The sequence below is a fragment of the Pogona vitticeps genome, chromosome 10 (genome assembly GCF_051106095.1).
Source record: "Pogona vitticeps strain Pit_001003342236 chromosome 10, PviZW2.1, whole genome shotgun sequence".
NCBI lineage: Eukaryota > Metazoa > Chordata > Lepidosauria > Squamata > Agamidae > Pogona > Pogona vitticeps.
In genome coordinates, this window is record NC_135792.1 from 806,968 (window position 1) to 828,159 (window position 21,192).

The window sequence follows — 21,192 nt, forward strand, 5'->3', positions numbered from 1 at the left end:
ACACCACCGCTTCTAGGAACGTTGAGGTCCTGGGCTGTTGTGTGCCTTAGCACGTCATGATTCAGTTCCACTGAAAGCCATGGGGACCAGTGAGGATCCTAAGGGGGAGTCAGTGCCATCCGGGATGTTGAGCCTAAGCGTGGAATTAAAAACGCCCAAGGCTGGATTCCATCCAAGGTTCATCTGCAAGATCCTTCACTGCTGGTTGAAGCCGGGACACACACAGGCTGATCTGGCTGGGGTTTATTTTATTTTCTTTGGTATACTTTCAGTAGACAGATAAGTGTGGAGAGAGAACCATCTACCTGAATGGGGGTTTCCTGCCTCTGTCTGGTGGGCACAATTTCTGAGAGGCAAGACGGCGGGGTTCACACGGATCCTGCTGGAATGACCTCTGGGCCAAGAAACACTTGCTCTCCCTCTGAGAAGCACTAATGGGGGCTCCCCACGGGCAGGCTGCCAAGGGGCGTAATTAGGCTAAATCAAAGGCCGCAGCACCCACAGCACCAGCAACACCCCCACCAGTGAGGATAATTTAATTACAGTGTAGAAGAGGAAGCCCACTTTCCAGGAAGCATCCAATGTGACGAGAGGTGGGGAGGGATAGAAAACTAGAAAGCTTCAGAAATGAAGTTTCGTTAGCTTAAAAAAACAAAACAAAACAGCGTCTTTCTATTAGGGCTGTCCTATTAAAAACACGGCTGCTTACCATGACCGTGTCATCATGTTACCCTGAAATTCAATCAAGGCAACAGCTTGTGTGTGTTCAGGAAACAAAGGAGCCAGATGAGAAATGGCTGGGGTGGAAATCATGGGCACAGGGCTCAGTGTCGAAAGGGAAGCGAGACCCTCGAAATAGCACGGGGTGGTGTGGGGTGTGAGCCCGAGGGAGGGAGAGAGGACACCTGGATCCAGGTATCAGGAGCACACGGGCAGCTCCCCTCCCCCCCAGGAACCCGAATTAAACCAAACCAAGCCCAACCACAACACTTGCACTTCAGTATTCAGCCGTCAGCACAAGGAAGGCTGGGGAGGAATAAAATCTGGGCTACGTGGGCAGCCCTTTCAGCTATCCTCCCCTCTCAATGCCAAGCAAGGAAGGTTTCAACCAGACATAAACTACCCACAAACTAATTGCAAGGTAAATCAATGAAGTAATTCACAAACAAAACTGGAAAATGCCCTTCCTTCAGGTCACTGTGGCTGTGAATGAGGAGAGAGGCAGAAAGAAAAAACAGAGGAATAAAAACTAAAGCCACTGAGTCAAATTGAAGGAATGCACAAACCCATCTCAGGTGAACTCCGTAGCCAAGCATTAGGGGCTCACAGAGATCCCTCTGAGAAGGCCACAGAGCTGAGGATCAACTTCTAAGTGAATGCAGATCGCAATCAGAGAACTAAAGGATGGACCCCTCTTTGAGGCTGGCTTCTTACAGAACATGCCCATTTCCTTCAGGAACGTCTCATGGACCAGACTACCCATTCCTCTGACCTAGCATGATCTGCTCTGTTCATTACGAAGGAACAGATCTACGATGCTCAAAACTGTGATGCCCCCTTCTCCCACAAAGAGGAGGCAAACCAGTTTGAAGGCATGTTTTGTTGCCTTCTGGCGCCCCAAAGATCCCTTGCGTTTCCGAGCACCTGCTTTCCTCACCTGATGGGAAACTTCTCTCCGGGGTCCCTCCCCAGGTGGAACAGCAGGGGAAGTTTGGAGTGTTCCTCTTGGTTGTGGGTTGTCACGCCAGAAACATTCTGTCCTGGGCAGAAGTCAATGCCCTGCATCAAAAGAGAAGAGGAAAAGAGTCAGTCCCAAGAGCCAAAGAAAGGGCGGGTGGCAGGCAGGCAGCCAGGCAAGCAAAAACAGTCCCTGGGCCATACAAAGAGGCCAGAGAGCTCTTGCTTGAATCTTCATCAGTCTCAGCTCTCATTAAGGCAGAAAAGCCTGGCCCTAATGACTTAACCGGGAAAGCTGAAGGCAAATTAACACTGGCCCAAATGTTCATAAGGTTGTCACGTTTTACTACATTAACTCTAATGGTTTCAAAAGGCCTCCGTGCAGTCATTTTTCTCTATTACCAAATCATGACCTGAACCTCTCTTCTAGAGCCATTCCGTATGCCTCGTTTTCCTTCTGAAGGAATCGGCTGCCTTCTGTTATTTATACGGACATGGCTGGAATCAGGAACATGGAACAACCAACTCTGAGAGACCCAACCAAAAAAAGAAAAAGAAAGAAAGAAAGAAAGAAAGAAAGAAAGAAAGAAAGAAAGAAAGAAAGAAAGAAAGAAAGAAAGAAAGAAAAGAAAAAGAAAAGAAAAGAAAAAGAAAGAAAAAGAAGAAAAGAGACAAGAAATGGAAAAAGAAAAGAAAAAAGGCTGGAGCCCAAACACTAACTAGGAGGAGGAGAGGCTGTTTCGTCAGTTGCCTCTCTACATCTAACTGGCTGGAAAGGATGGTTTAAGTGGGGATTGGGTAGGGGAAGGAGAAGCGGGGAGTTAAGGAGACCTGTCCTGTCAGTGGACATTTGACCAGCCACGGCAAGGAGTGCAGATGCAACAGCAGGAGACTTTTATCAAGAAAAACTGGATGGCTGGGAAGCTTTTAGCTGTAGGTTCCCTGCATTGGCTGCGGGTCAGACTAGATGACCTTTGGGATCCCTTCCAACTCTTCATCTCTACAGTTCTTCCTCATGCGTTCATTTTTATCTGACAGCAAGGCTCTCCACACTGAGTTCTCAGTCAGCCTCTCTCCACCTGACCCCACAGAACAGGAAGGCCAGCCTGGCAAAAAAAAAAGCCACTTAAGGGGCAGGCGGATGGGGGGGGGTGCAGTCCAACTGTTTGCACACAGAACATGCAGTGTGCTGAAATACTCTCGGCAGACATTAGAGGGGATTTGATTGGCAAACAATTTTCTAAAAATATCCTCTGTGTCTTTAATGGACCGGCTGGTCACTGGAGCAGTTAATATTCTGCTTTTCAATAAAGTAAGGAAGGTTAGAAGACCATGAAATCCCATTTACCTGCACCCAGCTATAGATTCCTGAGTCAGTGGCTGGAAAAATAAAAAGAGAGAGAAGTGCTTGATAAGCTGCAGCAGGCAGCCCATAATGGATTTTAAATGAATACAGAAGGGACTGACCCTTTTCACCTTCCAGGGCCAGAGACCAGAGAGGCCCGGCCAGGTTTGCCCTGGGACCCAGGGGCACTGGGAGGCATCTCTTTATAAGGAAGAGGGCGACAAGTGCAAATCAAAGCCAAGTCGTAATTTGGATGCAAATCAAAAGAGCTATTTAATTAAGAGCCTGTTAATTGGTGCAGCACTCCTCTAGAGCAAACATCTTCCGTCTGAGGCATGGATCTGTTCTCTGGGTATCTGCTGGGGCTCTGTTTGCAGAGCAAGCTTGGCTTCACCTGTCCAGGCAGCCCTTGTAAGTACGCAGGCACTCCAAGGATCACCAAGGGTGAATTAGGAAAAAAATGCTTCTAGGTGCCTAGGAATGGCTCTGTCACTTTCACGTGGGAGCTGCGAGGGCAGATGGAGTAGCGGTTTCCAGCGGTTGAGCCCTGGGGCAGCCACCCACGTCTCTGGGTGGCTGCCTTTCCCTCCCTCCAGAGTCCAGACAGAAACCCCTATCATGCCCCCAGGAAGAGCCAGAGAGGCGGCTTCTTTCTTGCCAAGTCCAGCACCTCTGTGACTCAGGGGCTCCTCCTTCTGCAACCGGTCTCTTTTCTCTCTGAAACCCTGTGGGCTGCCCCCCCCCCGGTGCCTCTCAGGCCAGCATGGCTGTAGCGTGAACAGGCCCCTTTTTTCTCATGCCTATTTCGCCTGGCTAGGAATCTAATCGACTACTGTACTTTAAAAATGGGAGAGGATGGCTACTTCCTGAAAGCCTGAGATTTTGGAGACTAACTCCCAGAATCCCCTAGCCTGCATGGCCACTGGCTAAGGGATTCTGGGAGTTAGTGTCCAAAAATTGCAACCATTCTGAGCACCAAATAAACAAGCTTGTAGTTCATTTTATTAACACGTGATAAAGCAGGGATATCAGTGTGTTCTGAAGATGAGTGCCAGATTAAACAGGCTAGGCTAGATCCTTAGCAGAGGAACCCCAATAACACACATTAAGATCCACCCAAATGCTGTTGATCAAAAGGGATTCAAAGGGACGTGGGCATCAACCACAGGATTCCCCGCTCCACCTCCCTCTTTCCTGCTTGCCACGGAGCCAGAAACACAGGAGGAATGGAGGCCTGGTGCTCTTCCATGGTTGTCTGTGACCTGGACATACTTCCACAACCTTGGCTGCTCTGCACTCTGCCTGCCCTGCTCGTGCATCAGTTTCTCCAGCAAATGGGCTACAGATGCTTGGCCGGTATAAACATGAAGCTGAACAGCCGGTGGTTGCCAGATGGCACTTTGCCAGGTGGGGGGGGAACACCCTGCGTCCCTCTGTGTGTGTGTGTGTGTGTGTGTGTGTGGCTGTGTGCACAAGTGTGTTAACAAATAGCCTCTGGCAACCCATCACCCGGGTGCAATCCCAGCTCGTTTTGACCCAACGAGAAGAATCACAGATGACTGTGATCTATGCCAACCCCACCGGGTCCTTCTGTCCTGCTGCCGAGCCTTCTTTGCTCCGAAGGGCAGGAGGCAGAACGGCGGAGGGAAAGTCCTCCCAGGAAAGGAAACTGCAAAGAAAGAGGGCTTGTAAGAAGACAGAGGGGTCCCTGGAGCTTGGAAAGTTACTAACATATGGGGAAAGTATTTTGTCACCCTTATTTGTTACAACGTGTTTTTATCCCCTTGAAAAACTAACGCTTCCAAAGACTTTTTTTGTTGTTTGTCTTCCCTTTTCAAAACAACAACAACAACTGACAACTGATCAGAGGATGGTATAAACGTGAAAAATTCTGGAGAGAATGCTTCTAAAAATACCCTTTAAAAGCAACTTTAAAACAAAACAAACAGAAAGCTGTATTTATTCACCCTTAAAGCAACTTTGTACCCACTCACTGCCTCACTTTTGAAATGTAAACCTGCTGCACCCTTGTTGCAAAAAGGAGAGGAACTTGTTAGGACAGTGATGAGGGACTAATTATTGCTTTGCTTGCACTAAAGTACAAGACTGCAGTGTAGTTGATACAAAATAAAAATGCATATGCAAAAATAGGTGATACTTTCACAGACCGCTAAAAAATTCATGATACAATACACAAGCTTTTGTGGATTAAAAAAAAACCCCACTTCCTCAGGTGAGTAGACCTAGAAGTCCATGGCAAGGTCACGGCAAGATGATTTTGCCAGGAGAGCAACCCTTAGGTGTAAAGACCAAAAGGCCTGGGCAAGATGGAATCCTGCAGGCACGTCTCTCTTAAATGCAAGTCTAGAACTTGCAACTTGAGTTACTCCCAAGCCCTGGGACTCCTCAAGTTGTGGCTTTTCACCACCAGCCGTGGGGGCAACTTTGGGTTAGGGTCCAGAGAACCATTCTGCCCCCCCCCACCAGGCCCTACCATGTGAAAAAGGGGCCTTTCCAACAACCTTTACCTTTTTTTCCGTTTGGGGGTAGGGTTTATTTTTGGATTGGAAGATTTTTAAAGGGACCCTGTGCCGCATTTTATAAGAAAAAAACATTGTTCCGGGAGGCTTCAGGGAGTAGAATAAGGCCCTTCTTGCCCCCTAAATTGTCTTCAGCCAAGGAAGCAAGGTCTGCAAGAAGACCCTGGAGACGGGAGGAAATGCAGTCAGCAGTGTTTTACCAACTCCCAGGTCACCATTACCTTGCAAAAAAAAAGACGGACAGGGGCAGGCGATTTCTCTGGCACCAAGGATTCCTAGCCAGAACCTCGGTGTGCGCGATGCAGAATTAAAAGCCTTTCCTCCCCTCCCCAGGCCCTGAAAGGGCTGCTCAGGTTTCTATTGCTATGGCTCTTTTTCAGCAGCGGCCGTTTCAGCCCCGTTGAGCAAAAATTCCTTCTCACAGGTTAACAGTCTGGAAGAGATGGGAGGAAAGTCAGTCAGGTGGAGGGGGGTTGGGTGGGGGGAGGAATCAAGAAAGCCTCCATCAGCTCTCAAGCAGAAGCAATCAATGGCTAACTCACATGCTCAGAGGCCCACAATCAAATGCCATTATTGGTGAGCTTCCCCTTGGCTGCGTGACCCTCCCCTGGCAGAGAAGGTGCGATCGATGGCCTCACGGCAGATGACAGATAAGAAGGACCCTCAGAGAAGGACCAAGGCATGGAAAGCCCCTTTGCCGTTTGATAGGAAAACGATAGGCCTCCTCGTCTAAAGAGAAGCACAAAATCTTTGAAAAAGACAACGTGGCCTTTCTGATTAAAAAAGGAGAGAGCCAGAGAGGGGGAGGGGGAGCACTTACAGCTCACAAGGTAGGTAGCTGACAGCACCACAGAGAAGCTGAAGTTAATGTCTAACCCACAATCTGCAAAGGGTCTTGGAAAATCACCTCTCCTTCCCACAGACGGGAGGGCCAGGCCATCGTGGGAGCAGCAGCGGCAAAAAGCTTTGAGGAAGGAGGCTGCCGACTGATGGGGGGGAGTGGGAGGAGGAGAGAAGGGGCTTTCACCTCCCCTCTGTTTCCAAGAGGAGGGAAATGCCTGGGCCTGGTCAAGAGAGCAGAAGGGCAGCCGGGAGAAGGTTGGGCTACCACTGGGGAAGAACAGAGGCTTGAAACCCTCACTCAGAGGCGCATAAAGCGCTCTCTGGCAGCCCGATCGGTCTGGCCGGGAGGATCACACAGGCCGCCTCGCTGGCCTCAAATGAAAGGCAAGATAAAAACATTGCAAACCATCAAACCTTGGGCATCCATGGAGCTCGCGGTCATCTGTCTTGGCTGACCCAGGGAAACCTCCGAAATGGAAGTGGAACAGGCAACTGGCATGCACAGCACCAAGGACAGCTCCCAGCAGGCCCCTTGCTCCTGGGATGGCCTGAGCTGAACGGGGTGGGTGTGGGTGTCTCTCTTCAAAAGGATGGGGGGGGGGGCTCCATGGCGACTTCCTCCAGGCTCTACCCCTTTCCTTGGCAAGAAGGCCTGGCATGGACTGGCCTTTCACTGCCTCTTGGCGCTTCTCTCCTGCTGGGAAAGCTGCTGGCACTAACGCAGAGGGTCTCCCCAAGTGCTGAGACCTGGCTCAGGAGGGTGACGAGGCTGGTCTCTCAGATTTGGAGAGCCCTGGGGCCTCTGACCCCACGGTGGCTGAGGGTCAGGTCCAGGGCACCTGGCTCCGCCACTGGCCTCTCAGCCTCTGAACCTGAGTCCAAATCACAGCTGGACTATTGAGACGCAGCCTCCTCTACCGCTGCCGCTTAACGAAGGTGGAAACGCCCTTCTGTTCCCCAGCACCTGCCCCAAAACCCACACGGGCGACAAAGGCACATCCAGAAATAACAACTGGGATCGATCAGATACGCAACATGCCAACAGACTGGAAGGACGGCATTTTACCTTTACCAGAATAACTAACCACAAATGTTGAGAACTGAGTAAAGCAAGCAGAGCATGAATGTTGGCAAACACTTCTGCAACATATCATGAGCCGTATCAGTGTAAAATGAAAAAAAAAGTCTTAGGCATATTACACACACCATGTGCCACACCAGAAATAAAAGCCATTATGAGACAAAGACGCAAACCTAAGAAACAACCCACAGAGAAGACCAATATAAACACGTTTATGGGCATCTCGACCCTCAACCCTTCCTCGGTGATCCTTCTACAGACTTGCACTTAGAAAAAGCATCCTTGCTTAAAAGCAGCTTCTTAGAGGCACTCTGCTGATTTCCTGCACACCCAGCAGTGTCCGTCAGCTCTGCATCCAGGGGGCAAGTCTGCTACAAACCCGCCTGATTGCCTAGGAGTACATGCATCCATGATACCCATTTCTGATGGAAAGGCACCACCGACAGAACACACACACCCCCAAGCCCCCCAGCAGTGCCTTTGTCCAGACATAGAGGGGAAAGCAACATGGGATGTGTGCTCACTGGACTTGCAGCTTCCTACAAACTTCCCGTTCCTGGGTGATCTCTCATGGATTCTTCTGTGCAGTTCAAGATGTTGGTTCTACGGCATTTGCTTAAAGAAATTTCCAGACACAAGCTGTGTTGGCCTATCACTGCAGGAACAATAAAGACCCTTGTGGCACACTGAAGTGGCATAAGCCATTAGGGAAAACTACCGGCCACATGCCTCTATCTAATGAACTAGGCTGCAGCCTATGACAGCTTATATCAAATAGCGTTTTCCAATCTTTTTTTACGATGCTCAAGACACTTGGTTGTTTAAACTCAAAGAATTATCTACTGTTTTGGCCCAAGAAATAAATACATTTGCAAAATCCTAGGGCATCTTAGATTCCCATGTTAATTTACAAGCACTGGCCCCCTATCCCACTAAACTCCCCTTCTGTCCAAGACAACTCGTCCATCTGCTCCCTGAGTGCTATGACAATTTGAAATTGCACAGATGAAAACCACTTGTAAATCGCAACAGCTCTTCTGCAGCTTCTGGATTCCTAACGGGAGCCTGCTGCACATGACTTATGGCTGCCTGGTTTTCTCCAGTCATGTGGATTTCCTGTTGAGTGGGTTCATATTTCTGCTTTCAGGACTCTGAGGAAAAGAGGCTGGTGCTGAAGAACATTCATAGTGATTGCCAAGCAAGGGGGAAAGGCCCGTCTTCAAGTCAGAAAATGACCAGGAAGGGGAGGATGCAAATTAGAGAACATCCTTTTTAAAGCAAAGGCAGTAGCCAGAAAGGTGGCAAGAATGGAGAGCTGATGGCCAGGATTTCTGATGTCATTTACAATTTATACATTAAGACTTCATCTCTGAAATGATGCCTGTGTGCGGAGGTTGCTCTGGCCTCTGTAATTCCCAAGCCCGTTTCAGAAATATTGATAAGAAAGTTGAAAACAATGGCAACAATCCTGTTTAGCAATTTCAATCTCAGGAGAGTTTCAAGTATCAGCAATCCAAAGCATCATGATACTCAGCCTTCTACTTGTTATTACTAGTTTTGGATTTTTTTTTTTTTAAAAAAAGCAAGCTAGGGTTATAATTAATGTCTGAGCACCAGAAGAAAAATTGCATTTTAAAACCCAGCACTCTCCTTAATGGGTGTTCTGTCCACTAATTCTGTGCTCCAATTTTACTTACATCAACCGACAACGCAAACAGCAGGAAAGCAAATTATTTTTTAATCATCCCTCTGATGTACACTATAATTGCTGACTTTTATCAACCAGCAGTTAAACAAGGACTTAGAAAGGAATAAACATGTCTTATAATTGCATGTCTGCCACCCATTTGCAGGAGGCTAACCTTGGGGATGAGTAACTGGCTCCCATTATCATCGCTATTCCCACACCTTCCGCACAGATGCTCAGGTCAACGGGAGGTGCTTCTGCTTTCCTCCCCGTCATCATGTTTGAGAGTTTGATTCTTAACTTGTCTCAGAGGGAAAAAATGTCCTAGGTGTCTGCCCTCCAATTCCTGCATAAAGGAAGTTCCGCTAAGTCAGTCTTCTGGCCTAGCAGGGATACGAAAGCGGATCTCTGGAGTCCTGATCAAACAGTCTAACTGCTCTACCATCATGTACTTAAGTGAGGAGAGTTAGAAGCAAAAGGAGGAGGATGGGCATAAAAAGGAGAAAGGTACCACTAAAAAATTCTATTCAGATATTTGGAAGTTATAATGTTAAACTTAACATTATAATGGATTTACTCCTCTTTTACCATTTATAATTCAACTGTATTTTAATGTTCGACTGCTTTTTGAACTGTTTTGTAAGCCACTTTTGAGTTTCCCTTCTGGGAGGAAGGAGGCATACAAATGCCAGGGTGCAGAGAAAGAGAGGGAAATGAAAAGAGCCAAAGGAGGATGAGGAGAGCAGAAAAGGCAGAAAGGCACAAGCAAAGAAGAAAGCACTTTACGAGGAGCAGGTCCCTCATCAGATTTAACCTGCCCACACAGGCTAGGAGAGACGTGCCCCTTCCCCAGGACCTGCCTCGTCTCTCCACACCAGATTCTGAGCCACTTCACTCCACCAGGTGAGGAATGGACTAAAGAAACCTCATTCCTTTCTCCTTCAGCTTGACGGAGTTCTCTCAGTAGCTCAGAAGGCTGGAGCACATGCTTTTGGCACTGTCCTCAGCACTGCATAAATGTCAGGATGGCTGGATTGAGGGTGTTTGGGCAATTCAAGTTTCGTTTCTGAAGGCAGAGGTTGTTCTTTCCATAGAATTTAGGGTGGAGAATCTGCAACTCCTGAGACCCAGGATGACAACTCCCATCCTCCCCGCCCAACTGTTCATGCTGGACACGGCTGATGCGGGGGGAGGCAGAGTTGAACCACACCATCCGTGGGAGGCATTCGGGTCCCGCACCTCTGTCCTGAAAAAGGCAAGAGAGTTTGGGTGCAAAACTGCTGCAGGAAAGCAGCATTTTCAATTACCTGGCTGAATTGCTCCCAAGAATTGCTCCAGGTCCAGTAATGAGCCTTGTAAAGTCCAACACGTACCGCCATCATCTCGTTGCCACGGTAATAAAATATGGTCCTGAAGGAGGCAGGGAAAGAGAAAGAAAGACACCTATGGCGGCATGAGAAAGGCTAGCACCCAAACGAACAGCTTCTCTCCCTCTCTCTCTCTCTCCCGCCTCCCCTCCACCCCACCTTCTGCATTTCTCTTTCTTGGCAGCCACAGAGATAAGGGAGACAAACACTTTAACAGAGCCTGGCTGGCAGCGCAGCTATCAGTCAGGCGCAGGTTGCCTTCTAATAGCCTCTGCCGCAAGGTTTTCAATTAGCATTTTTTAAAGCGTCCATCAAGGCAAGGGCCCGTGCTGCATACTAGCACCAGCGAAAGGCCACATGAGTCCTCTTGCCAGCGACCCTTAATCCTGGAATGACCAGACCGTGTAATTTCACACCCTCGTCTGGTGCCTTGACCTACTCCAAAGGAGAGGCAACTGTGCGCCGGAGACGCCAAAGAGGCATGCGGCAGGGGAGGCCGGCCGGTGCAAGCTTTGCTCTGAATGCAGGCGAGTCTGTCACCCGGCTGAGGGGGTGTCGCGTTGGCATGGGAAATAAGGGTTGGCCATCGGAAGAACAGCACACACACGAGCATGCTCTAACCACGTAAGACATGGGGGAACAGAATGTTAAAAACACATCCCAGTGAGGCACTTGCAGGCAACAGAGGCAAGAGAGAAGGATTTCCTCATATCTATGCTGACACAGTCACAGGGGTCTCCCACCTCCACCGCCCAGATCAGCTAATTGATGGAAGTGGATGCCAACTGGCCTAGTGAGTAGGACACAGCAAAGCAGCCAAGCCTCAGGGAAGGGCTAATGTGATGCAGCTTCCCAGAGAAGAGCAGGAAGTGCAGGCGCAGTGGACTCATCCTCCCACCCCCACCCACCCCCTTTCCATTGGCCAGCTCCGATGAATGCTTCCTTTCTAGTTACTGGCACTTGGAAGATGGCACTTCAGTACAGGGTAGTCTCACATTTCCCCTTGCTTGTTTTCTAAGCAAGTGTTCCAGAATCTCTCACTGTGGCTGTTCTGATCCCTGACTTCCTTCAAAAGATTGTCCTTCATCTGTTCTTTTCTTTAAAAGACCTATTTGCTCCTCATCCTTCTGCCTTTTGTGTGTGCGCGCATGAATACCTTTGAGCTGGAGAAGAATTTTTTTTCTCCCCTGACTTGTAAACTTCCTCTTGCTTCACAGTCTCCTGAGTACAGGTAATGCCACAGATAGCCCTGGGGCCGCATCTGCGCCTCACAGCGGTTCGTGTAGCATCCAATCCCATAGACCGCCCCCTCCTCCCTTGCACACCAATCCTGCCAAGAGACAAGGCCAGTCTTTGTTCATGATAAGACTTAGGCTCTCAGCTCCAGGAACAAAACCTACAAAAGCAGAACTGATGGCTCCACAAATCCCCTGCCTGGGGGCAGGGGGGGAAGAGGCTTTAAAAATAGCCCATCATTTCTGCTCAGGCCAATAAGTGGAGTTGTCATGGGCGGAAAGCTGGGCGTGTGGTGTTCATAGCTCACCTGTCAATTAACTTGCCTTGCAGGATGGCAGGCAAAAGGTTGATGCTGTCGATCTGCCTGTCACTGGGAGGCTCCAATCCTGCCAGAGCCAGGCCGGTGCTGAAGAGATCCATCACGCTAGACAGCTGGTGGCTTACCTGTAGTTGATAAGACAAGACCATTTGGACACATGACATGTATCCTGTAGACACACAGAGGGAGGGAGAGAGAGAGAGAGAGAGAAGCAGCATCCCACAGACCCTGAGACGAGGAAGACTCCCACTTCCAACCCCAAGGACTTATTGGAGAGCTTTTGCCACTTTTAAGATCCGGACACATTTCTTGTAGGTGAAAAGTCCAAATTCAGAGGCACGGCCAACAGCCTTCTGCCGAGTCCAACCCTTCCTCCGTCCTGCTCGGTGTCCTTCACAGACGGAGTTCTGGGCCAGGGAAGTGAGCTGCCCCAGCTACCAAGACTTTCTGGGACAGCTTGTGCAGTTTGACAAGAATATATTCAATACTATAATTTATTTTATTTTGAAAATGAGACCGAGGGGGGTGGATGGGCACACCATTATACCCATTGTTTTCCTAGCAGCTTTCTGCCTGCCCATCACGACGAAGCCACGGACCAGTAATTTTTCCTTTCTTTTATCTCTGAGGAACGGTGCAGCGTTGACAGTGACCTACATTGTGTGCTATCTTCTAGGGTGCCCAGAATCCAAACGCTTGAGCAACTGAGCAACTGCAGTGCGTTTGCTGATAAGACTTGAAACTAATATTGTATTTTAAGGAATGTAAAAAGGAAAAAGAAAAAAAATCAAGATCAAAATAAACATTTTCTTTGTCGCAATATTTCAAATTCCAAATAACATGACTGGGAGAAGCAGGTTTTGAAAGGGGGGGGGCACAGACAGGAGCTTTTATAATGTCTGTCGAAGAATAGCTCAAGTTGAAAAAGTCCTGGATCTGCTCAGGGCTGTCCAAGGTTCCAGGCTGGTCTCAGTTGTCCTGGAGGGGGTGAGAACCGAACCTGGGACCCTCTAGGTGAGAGCAGGGACACCTCCAGTAGGCTACTACACCCTTTCCACAAAGGGATCTGTCTTCCGACAACCCAATGAATCCCTCCCCAGTTTCTCTTCTTTGGGGCAGAGGCACCTCCATATTCCCCATGCAGCATTTGGGGTTCTTGAGATCTAGGAAATTTGGGGTGCTCTTGGCAGGTCATCGGCAGAGCTTCCAGAAACCAGCTAAAGACACTGTGGAAGCGGCATAGTCACAAACTGATCCTCTGCCCCTGTACAAAAAAATCTGGGGCTATCATTGAGTTCAAGACTTTTGGGATGCAGCTTTGAACTACAGTGACTTTTAACCAAGCGTATCCGCAAACGGTAGGCGTCTTTGCGTCCTGCCACGCATTAAACGGCGGGCTGCTGCAAGGCTGTCCGTGACTTCCTTGTGCATGCCCATCATCATTAAACAGGGCCTGGAGTAGACGGCTCGCTTTAAAGCGGTCAATTACATTCCTGGTCTTGGAAGCCATTCTCTCTCCGTCAAGGAGGGAAAACTTCTTAAAAGAAATTAAGCATCCATGTTACAGGCACTTAGATTTATCGGTGCCACCACATTGGAAAGGAGAAAAGGAGACAGGAGGAGGTGGTGGTGGTGGTGGAGGAAGAGGTTACTGTTTCTGCATAAACTTTGAAGTATTCTCAGAGGAGAAAGAGGGTGGTGAATTTAACATTTTCTTGTGTCGACAGCACTCTTTCATTCTGCTTGCCATTGCTGTAACAAAAGGCTGTGCATGTCTAGGGAAGAAACATTCCAGAGAGTAGCAGCCCAGTGAAAAATAAATAATGAAAAGCAGAAGAGCGAGATCAGATATTTTCCGTATCAGCAAGGAACAGCTGGCATTACGCACGTTAGGGAGAGGAAGGTGGATACTCGCACACACACACACACACACACATACATATATATATGAAATTTTATAAACTCTCGGCATACACAGAATGTCTTTAAGAAAATGAAATCCTTTTTGCTTTGGGCCACACTGCGAGAAGCCACGGCCAGCGCCAGCCTTATCAGTGCTTTCAAGCTCCAACTCTGAATCAAAGGCGACAATTAATAAAGTTGCCCCCGCCAGGAATGGAAAGGAGGAAAGCTAAATATTTGAAACTGGGTGAACAAATGTCAGGGTGTTTTTAAATAAAATCCTTTTACATTTATCACAGCGAGCAGACCTGATATCCCTGTCTAATTCAATTTCAATTTGTGCCCCGTGGGAGATAGTGAAGAAAAGGTTGCCGTTCTGTCTTTGGGTTGATATGTTCTTTTCTCCTTCAGGGAGCAGAACCGGGGAGGTGGGAAGAGTGGAATGGGGAGGGGGGTGAGCGGGTGGGCGCGAGGGAGGGAGGGAGGGAGGGAGGGAGGGGGAGAAAAGAGAGAGCCCCACCACCACCACTCTCAAATGCTGGGTCTCTTCCTTAACGGCATGAGGGCCTCAAAGACCTTCCCTTGTGGCCAAGAAACAGGGGACCTGGCCCTTCGGAAGCTCTTTCCAGGCCTCCTTTCAGCCCAGAGGGTTCACACGGTTGGTAAGAGGTTCAGGGGCATGGAAAATGCCACTATGCCCTCCTCCCAAGGAGAGGAAGAGAGAAGAAGCTGAATGAGCAGACTGGCTCCTGCCGTGCAGCAACCTTAGTCTTGGCGAAATACAGGGTGAATGGAATATTTTGGGGTCCCATTAAAGCTGAGCTTCAGGGAGGAGTCCCAGCTCAGCAGCAGAGCCCCTGCTCTGCACAAGGAAGCTTCAACATCATCACCACCAAACACGCCTCTGTGCTGCCGTGCATGCCTGCTGCCCTGGGGAGCTGCTGCCAGCCAGAACAGAGAACACTGGCTGGCTGGACAAAGGGTCTGGTGTGGCATAAGGCACCTTGGCAAGGACTTCCCAGCGAAGCAGAGAGCCAATAAAGCGACGCAACTAAAGATATCCAAATGCTTCCACCAAAGAAGCTGGGGAGGGAGGGAGAAAAGGGGTCGCTGGATAGAGACCCTGGAATGCAGGGGAACCACGACAAGCATGCAGACAAGCAGGATCTTAGGAAGCAACCACAGGGCTTGCAATGAGCAGAAGCAACCCAACCATGTTCTTGACTTCTCACCTGCAGCAAGAAGACTGTGGGGCATCAGAGCACAGAGGTCTTGAAAGCAAGGGGAAAAGAGGCATCAAAGTCTATCATTCTGCGTTTATTAGAAAACAACAGTCAAGCCCCCCCCCATCACGTAACAGGCTATATCTTTAAAAAGGTGTGATCTCAAAAACTGAAGCCTGCGAGCAGCCCTCCCAAGACAAAAGAGAGGAGGTGGCTCAGAGACCTGTCATGGCTCCCTTGGTTTGTGAGACGCCATGGCTTCTTGCCTGCAAAGAACCTAAAAAGGCAGACTCTGAGCAAAGACCAAAAGCTCCCCGTCCAAGCAGCATCGCACATCGGGGTGTGCCAGACCACGAGCGACGAGCCAAAACATCATCCCTCGACAATTTGCAGGGATTCAACTCTTCCACAGCACCCCTCCCTTGAACAATGTGTTAGTCACACAATGCCTTTGCTTCTCTTTAATTAAAACCCTTGAAAGGAGATGTAAATTAGGGACTAAATGTTTTCTTTGTCCAAAAGCACAAAGGATTGATAAAGAGTCCAGTTCCTGAATTGCCCCTTCTTGTGCTGGAATGAAGACATCCACAAACACCCATTACACACACACACACAGAAGCCAGACTCCTGCGGACTCCGATTGTGTTGGCTCAGAAGGAAGTCTGGGACCACTTCCTGCGCACACAGACGTTGCCATCTGAGGAGAGCTGCCTGCTGGTTGCATCAGAGCTGAGAATCACTTCCATCCAGATGGAAATAGAGAAACATCCACATCCAGATCCCGAAAGCCTCCCTTGAGGTGAGAGCTGCTCAGCCACAATGTGCAAACATTCCCCACCTCTGCCTAGCTCAGGTTGGACGCTGCCCTAGAGGGACAGGCCTGGGCAGCCCTCCGCCTTGCGCTGCAGAGACACAGACAGCCTCCTGCCCACAAAGGTTAGCTCAAAATCCAAGCAAAGCCCAGAGAAGAGAAGCCTTCATTTTTAGGATGGCCTCTCCCCAAAGAGTAGCCCAGGAAGGGGAGCCGTGCTGTGCGTGGGCTCTATGCCCCAAACAACGACTCTTCCCATCTCTTGCCAGATCCTTTACGTGCACACTGCTTCTCACACACACACACACCCCACATGATGTCAGAACCCTTCAGCAGCACATCTGAGTTGCCCTGCTCGCATTATGGTCATGGGCCTGCCTGCTTCCCATGTGCTCTTACAGACATCCCACTAGGAGCTTTCAAGTGGAATACAGGAGCACTCCGGCCTCAAGCTCAGTGAAATTCCTTAAGGGGAACTTCCCAAGAGGAGGGTAAAGGAGATGTCCCAGACGCTCACCTGTCCAGCTGGTATGTGTCCTGGCCACCAGGCGATGGCCGGTTCCCTCATGCCACCTTCAAAGGTCGTCTGCTTGCCGCACAGGAAAGGACCGTTGCTACCCGCTGGGGAAAGAGGAAACGGTTGTTCTAAAACCCATCTCCGTGCGATGAAAGCTAGAAGTTTGACTCAAGGGAACCCGTGGTACGATGGTTCCATTCCAAAGGGACACCATGAGTTCTGTCCTGGTATTCGGGCACTGTCACTACACCTCCAACCAACTGAGAGTTTCCTATCTGAGTGGCTCAAGCAATGTCCGAAACAATCTCCCAGAAATGACCCATTTACGCCCCCAATGCTTGCGACCTCAATAGAGGAACAGCCAGTTGATCCTTGGCAGACAAAGCCTTCTTGCCGCTTGGGACTGAGGCTCCCCCTGGAAACAGGGGCAGGGCTCCAAGGCAGCAGCCTGCTGAGGCCAGGGTCTGTTTGAGAGCCAGCCCTTGCCCAAGGTCACAAACAAAGCCCAGGGAAAGGGCACTCGTAGGGTTCCCTGAGCCCTGTGTGCTCCCCCAATCAACCTCTCCGGCACCTGCTTTGGAGATGGGCGGGGTGTGCGCACGGGAACAAAACACAGTGTGCAAGTGATGAATTCACAGCAACTGTGCCCAAGGGAAATGAAAAGTTAAAAAATGACAAAATGAAGCAAACCTGTGAATGCAAAGGAATTGCCATCTTAGCAGCTTTCCAGGAGCATTCAGCTGATGTGCCGACAAGACGCACTAAGAAGTCACAGACTGAGGTCCCACGTCTTAGAAGGATGTGAACTGACTTCTCGAAACAACCAATTAAAAAAACCCCATTCTGACCCTGATAGCCATACAGTCACTCACCATCGCCACAGCCAGTGTGGAAATGCAGGCCTCCCACTACACCATTAATGAAAGCAGAAATCACAGGAACGGCCCTGGAAATTGTTCTAGTTGGGTACCATTAATTAATTGAGCCTCAAATTCTCCACAATCCTAAAAAGTTTTACACAGAGAGACTGACCTTGCTGAGGTGCCGAAATGAGGGCAGCACCATTGTCAGACGTAAAAAACACAAAAGTGTTCTCGCTTATGCCCAGATTTCGAAGAGAGCTCAGTATTTTCCCAACGCTGCTGTCAATTTCTCGCACTGCATCGCCATACCTAGGAGGCAGGGAAAACAAAGCTGTCAAGGAGCATGCCTGGGCTGGGGTGGGCTTATCATGTGTTTATGCGATAACATCAAATACCTCTACCTATCTATCAGCACAAACGATCACATTTTAAAAACCCAAGAGCTACTCAAAGCCTCAGCAAGTCAAAAATAAAATAAAACGGCAAAAACAGCAAGAGTTCATTTACAAAAGGGAAGCTGCAAAAAGCTGCAAGCATGGATATTGCCCCTGGAACAGGAGAGTAGTTCTGCACTGCTGCTGGGCACCAAATGTCTACAGAACACAGTGCTCATAAAATGCAGAGTCGTGTGACCCATTGAACACATGGACAGCGCAGCCTCCTGCATACTTACTCAGAAGTAAGTCCTTCTGTTTTTCAGTGGGGCTTCTAGGTAAGCATAAGCATTTAACAAGACGTTCATGCAATTCAACACAGTGGGTTTCCACTCTCAGTTAACATGTGTAGGATTGTTCTTCTACTGGACCCAGCCCAAATTAGCTTTGAATATTGCCCCCGCGTTGAATATTGTCCTCACATAGTCATCTGAATCTCTTACTTCCTTCTGTAAGACTTTTATCTCAGACCCTCAGAAATGAGTTAAATCTTTAGCTCAGTTTGAATCGTCCGAAGCAGCTGACATGTCTTTGCCCCTGAACACAAATACCCCCAAACTTTAAAACTCTTTGGATTTTATACAAGGGAACAAGGGAGTGGAGGCAACACTTTGGCTCAAAAAGCGACTTACAGCCCTCGCTGGCTGGTGCCCAAGAACTCCCTGGAGGCATACACAGGCGCGTGAGTGGCATCGATTGCCCAATACAGAAAGAACAGCTGTTGCTTGGCGTGCTGTGCGCTAATGAAATCAAGTGCTTCCTGGAAAGGACAAGAGGAGCTACTTTAGACAGGCTGCTCACTCACAAACACCTGGAGGAAGAAACAGCTCGTAGGTTTCTGAAACCTGGCGCTAGAGTTAAGAGTACCTGCAAGTACATCTGAGTTAAATTTGCTTCCCCAGTCTTACGGTCAATTTTTACGTCTTCGTAATACCTGAAAGACAAAACAAGACTGAGAAAAACAGTCCATGTGTATTTAAATGTAGGGCAAGGAAGAAATAAGGGCAGCCAGGCTTTATGCAGCCAGAGCCAGTATCCCCACATCTGCCTGCAGCAGATAACATCTGCTCAAAGTGGTTTTGTGGGATTTCCTTTGCTCCTCCACAAAGGCCTGATCTCAGTGTTGATAAAGCACAAGCACATTGTGGGGCTTCCTCCCTATCAGGTGATCATCCCCATGCAAATTAATACTTTTTGCCACAGAAAGAGCAGCCAGAAGCACCTCTCCCCTTGATATGGAGAGATGCTACATTTCCACACAGGAAAAAAAGTAAACAGAGTGTGGTTTTTAGAGATTTCCTCTAGAAGAACATCAGCTGGTGGATTTTAGCCAACCTTACAGTTGCAGAGGAAGCAGGGAGGGGGAGCAGGCGTTTCCTAACCCCTGAATGATTAACTTTGCCATCTCGTTCTTGTTAATGGAGATCGCATTCATAATTAACTGCAACCGGGTGGGTACGGCCAGCTCCCCTGGTGCACTTATGAGGTGGGGTTTTCATCAGTTCATCTCGGGTGCCTGCAGAGCCTCGGCAGGCATAGACATGCGGGGGGAATTCCTGGAAACCGTAGCCCTGCAGAGGTCGAGAAGCCCATCGCTCCCTGGCCTCTTACAGGAAGAGAAGCCAAAGAGCTGCCTCTAGGGCTCTGCTGGAAGACACAAGGGCAGCAGGGCAGGTTCACACCCTCTGTGGCGGGGGCCTGTGGGCGGGCGGGCGGCTTCAAAAGAGCCAGGCACAACCAGAAAGAAAGCAAACTTGCCCCAAAGAGGCTGGAGTCGCAGAAAAGCAGCTACCTGCCAATCATTTCCCAGTCCCTATAAAAGGGGATGTTCGGAATCTCTTTGTTGTTGTAAGGTCCAAAGTGGCAGTTCGGGGATCCAAACCACTCGTCGAATCCATGCCTCAAGGGGTGGAACTGCGACCGGTGGCCCAGGTGCCTGGGAGGAAAAAAGAACCAGTTCTGAATTCCGTCAGAGGGGATCAAGACTGCACGAGACAAACGCAATGCTGCATTAAGAAGGCTGGAAGAAGGAACAGCCCACGGCTGGGAGAGAGAGGCCAGGGAAGGCCAGTAATATCCAGCAATATTTACCAGCCAGAGTCATGCTGCTCGTCCAAATGGCGCTGGTTGCCCTTTTGCCCCTCTAGCCTGTCTAACTCTCACATTCCCAACCTCCCAAGGCCTTCTGCGGGGCCGCCTCTTGTCTGGCAACCCGACAGCAGGTGACACCGTGACCTTCCATTCCTCAAAAGGGGCTTGACTAACCTTATGTATTCAGAATGTCCTAAACGCATCTGATCCGACCCACTCTCAGAAACCAAGCAGGGCCAGACCTGGCTAGGGCAGGTGGGAGATCACAGGGGAAGAGCAGGGATTCCCATAGTGCTTGGGAGGACCCTGCCTCAAACCCTGGAGGGCCACTGCGGCCCATCCGGGTTGCCCCAGGCTCGTCTAAAAGAGGGTTCAGCTCAGGACAAGGCAGCTGTCTACGCTCGGACAATGTGCCGTTTCTAGACCCAGATAGGATCTCCCACATTCAGGACTTCCACAGCCAAACAACTGCACAGAACAAGGCAAGACAGGACAGGGCACTGGGGGACCTCTGGCCTTCCAAAATGGCTCGACCTCCGACCCTCAGAATGCCTTGCCTTTGCCCTCACCGGCTGGCAGCTTCTGGGAGAGGGAGCAAGAACGCTCGGGAGCTCCACAGGCTTAGTATGTGCAATTTATGCTATCACAGAGTTGCAGATTTTTCAGTACTCAGCACAGAGTTCTACCCCCCCATCCACCCACCCGAGCCTTGCAACCTACATCGTTCCCATTGGCCCTATAGTCGCTCGCTGCGCCACTCCACTGCCGCCAGGGAGAGGAGCGTGTCACAAGGGAAAGGTGTAAGAGAGAGCAAGATGTCCAGCATGGCCTCTCGAACAGCACTGCACACACGATTTGGGGCATCTGGCGCTAGAAACAGGAACACAACAGAACTGGGTCTAACCAAGAGCGCGTGTCCTGGGCTCACGAGAGGCACTGTGTTGCAAGCTCAGACTTAATTAGCTTTTTGCTAAGGCTCTGAGGTTGTTCAAGACTCACTGCCTTCCAGAGAACTCCCCGGAACCAATCTGTGTCTGTGTGTTGTTTATTTCCTTTCCCCAGGTGTATGAATTTGCATTTATTAGCACTCCGCAGCAACCCATTGCCTACAGCCCGCTGCGCAGAACCTCCCCTCCTTTTCCACAGCACTCTGCCATTCGGAACTGCAGCAATAAATAATTCACTGCTCTTGGTTGGTTTGCTCGGTCTCCTGGGTCTGCTTTGTTTTTCTGGTGGCAAACAACTCGGTCAAGAGT

At 49.5% G+C, this 21,192-nt stretch overlaps 1 protein-coding gene across 1 annotated transcript in view; it reads right to left on the reverse strand.

Annotated features, from left to right (window-relative positions):
• The window catches only part of GALNS (galactosamine (N-acetyl)-6-sulfatase), a 35,676-nt gene that overhangs the window by 8,753 nt on the left and 5,731 nt on the right, over positions 1 to 21,192 (reverse strand). Inside the window, exons 5-12 of the mRNA XM_020788232.3 lie at positions 19,638 to 19,781; positions 18,713 to 18,779; positions 18,478 to 18,605; positions 17,581 to 17,720; positions 16,549 to 16,652; positions 12,084 to 12,220; positions 10,481 to 10,583; positions 1,658 to 1,779 (exon numbers count right to left, since the gene is read on the reverse strand). Coding sequence (XP_020643891.3) covers positions 1,658 to 1,779; positions 10,481 to 10,583; positions 12,084 to 12,220; positions 16,549 to 16,652; positions 17,581 to 17,720; positions 18,478 to 18,605; positions 18,713 to 18,779; positions 19,638 to 19,781 — 945 coding nt within the window. The remainder of the gene's footprint in view (positions 1 to 1,657; positions 1,780 to 10,480; positions 10,584 to 12,083; positions 12,221 to 16,548; positions 16,653 to 17,580; positions 17,721 to 18,477; positions 18,606 to 18,712; positions 18,780 to 19,637; positions 19,782 to 21,192) is intronic.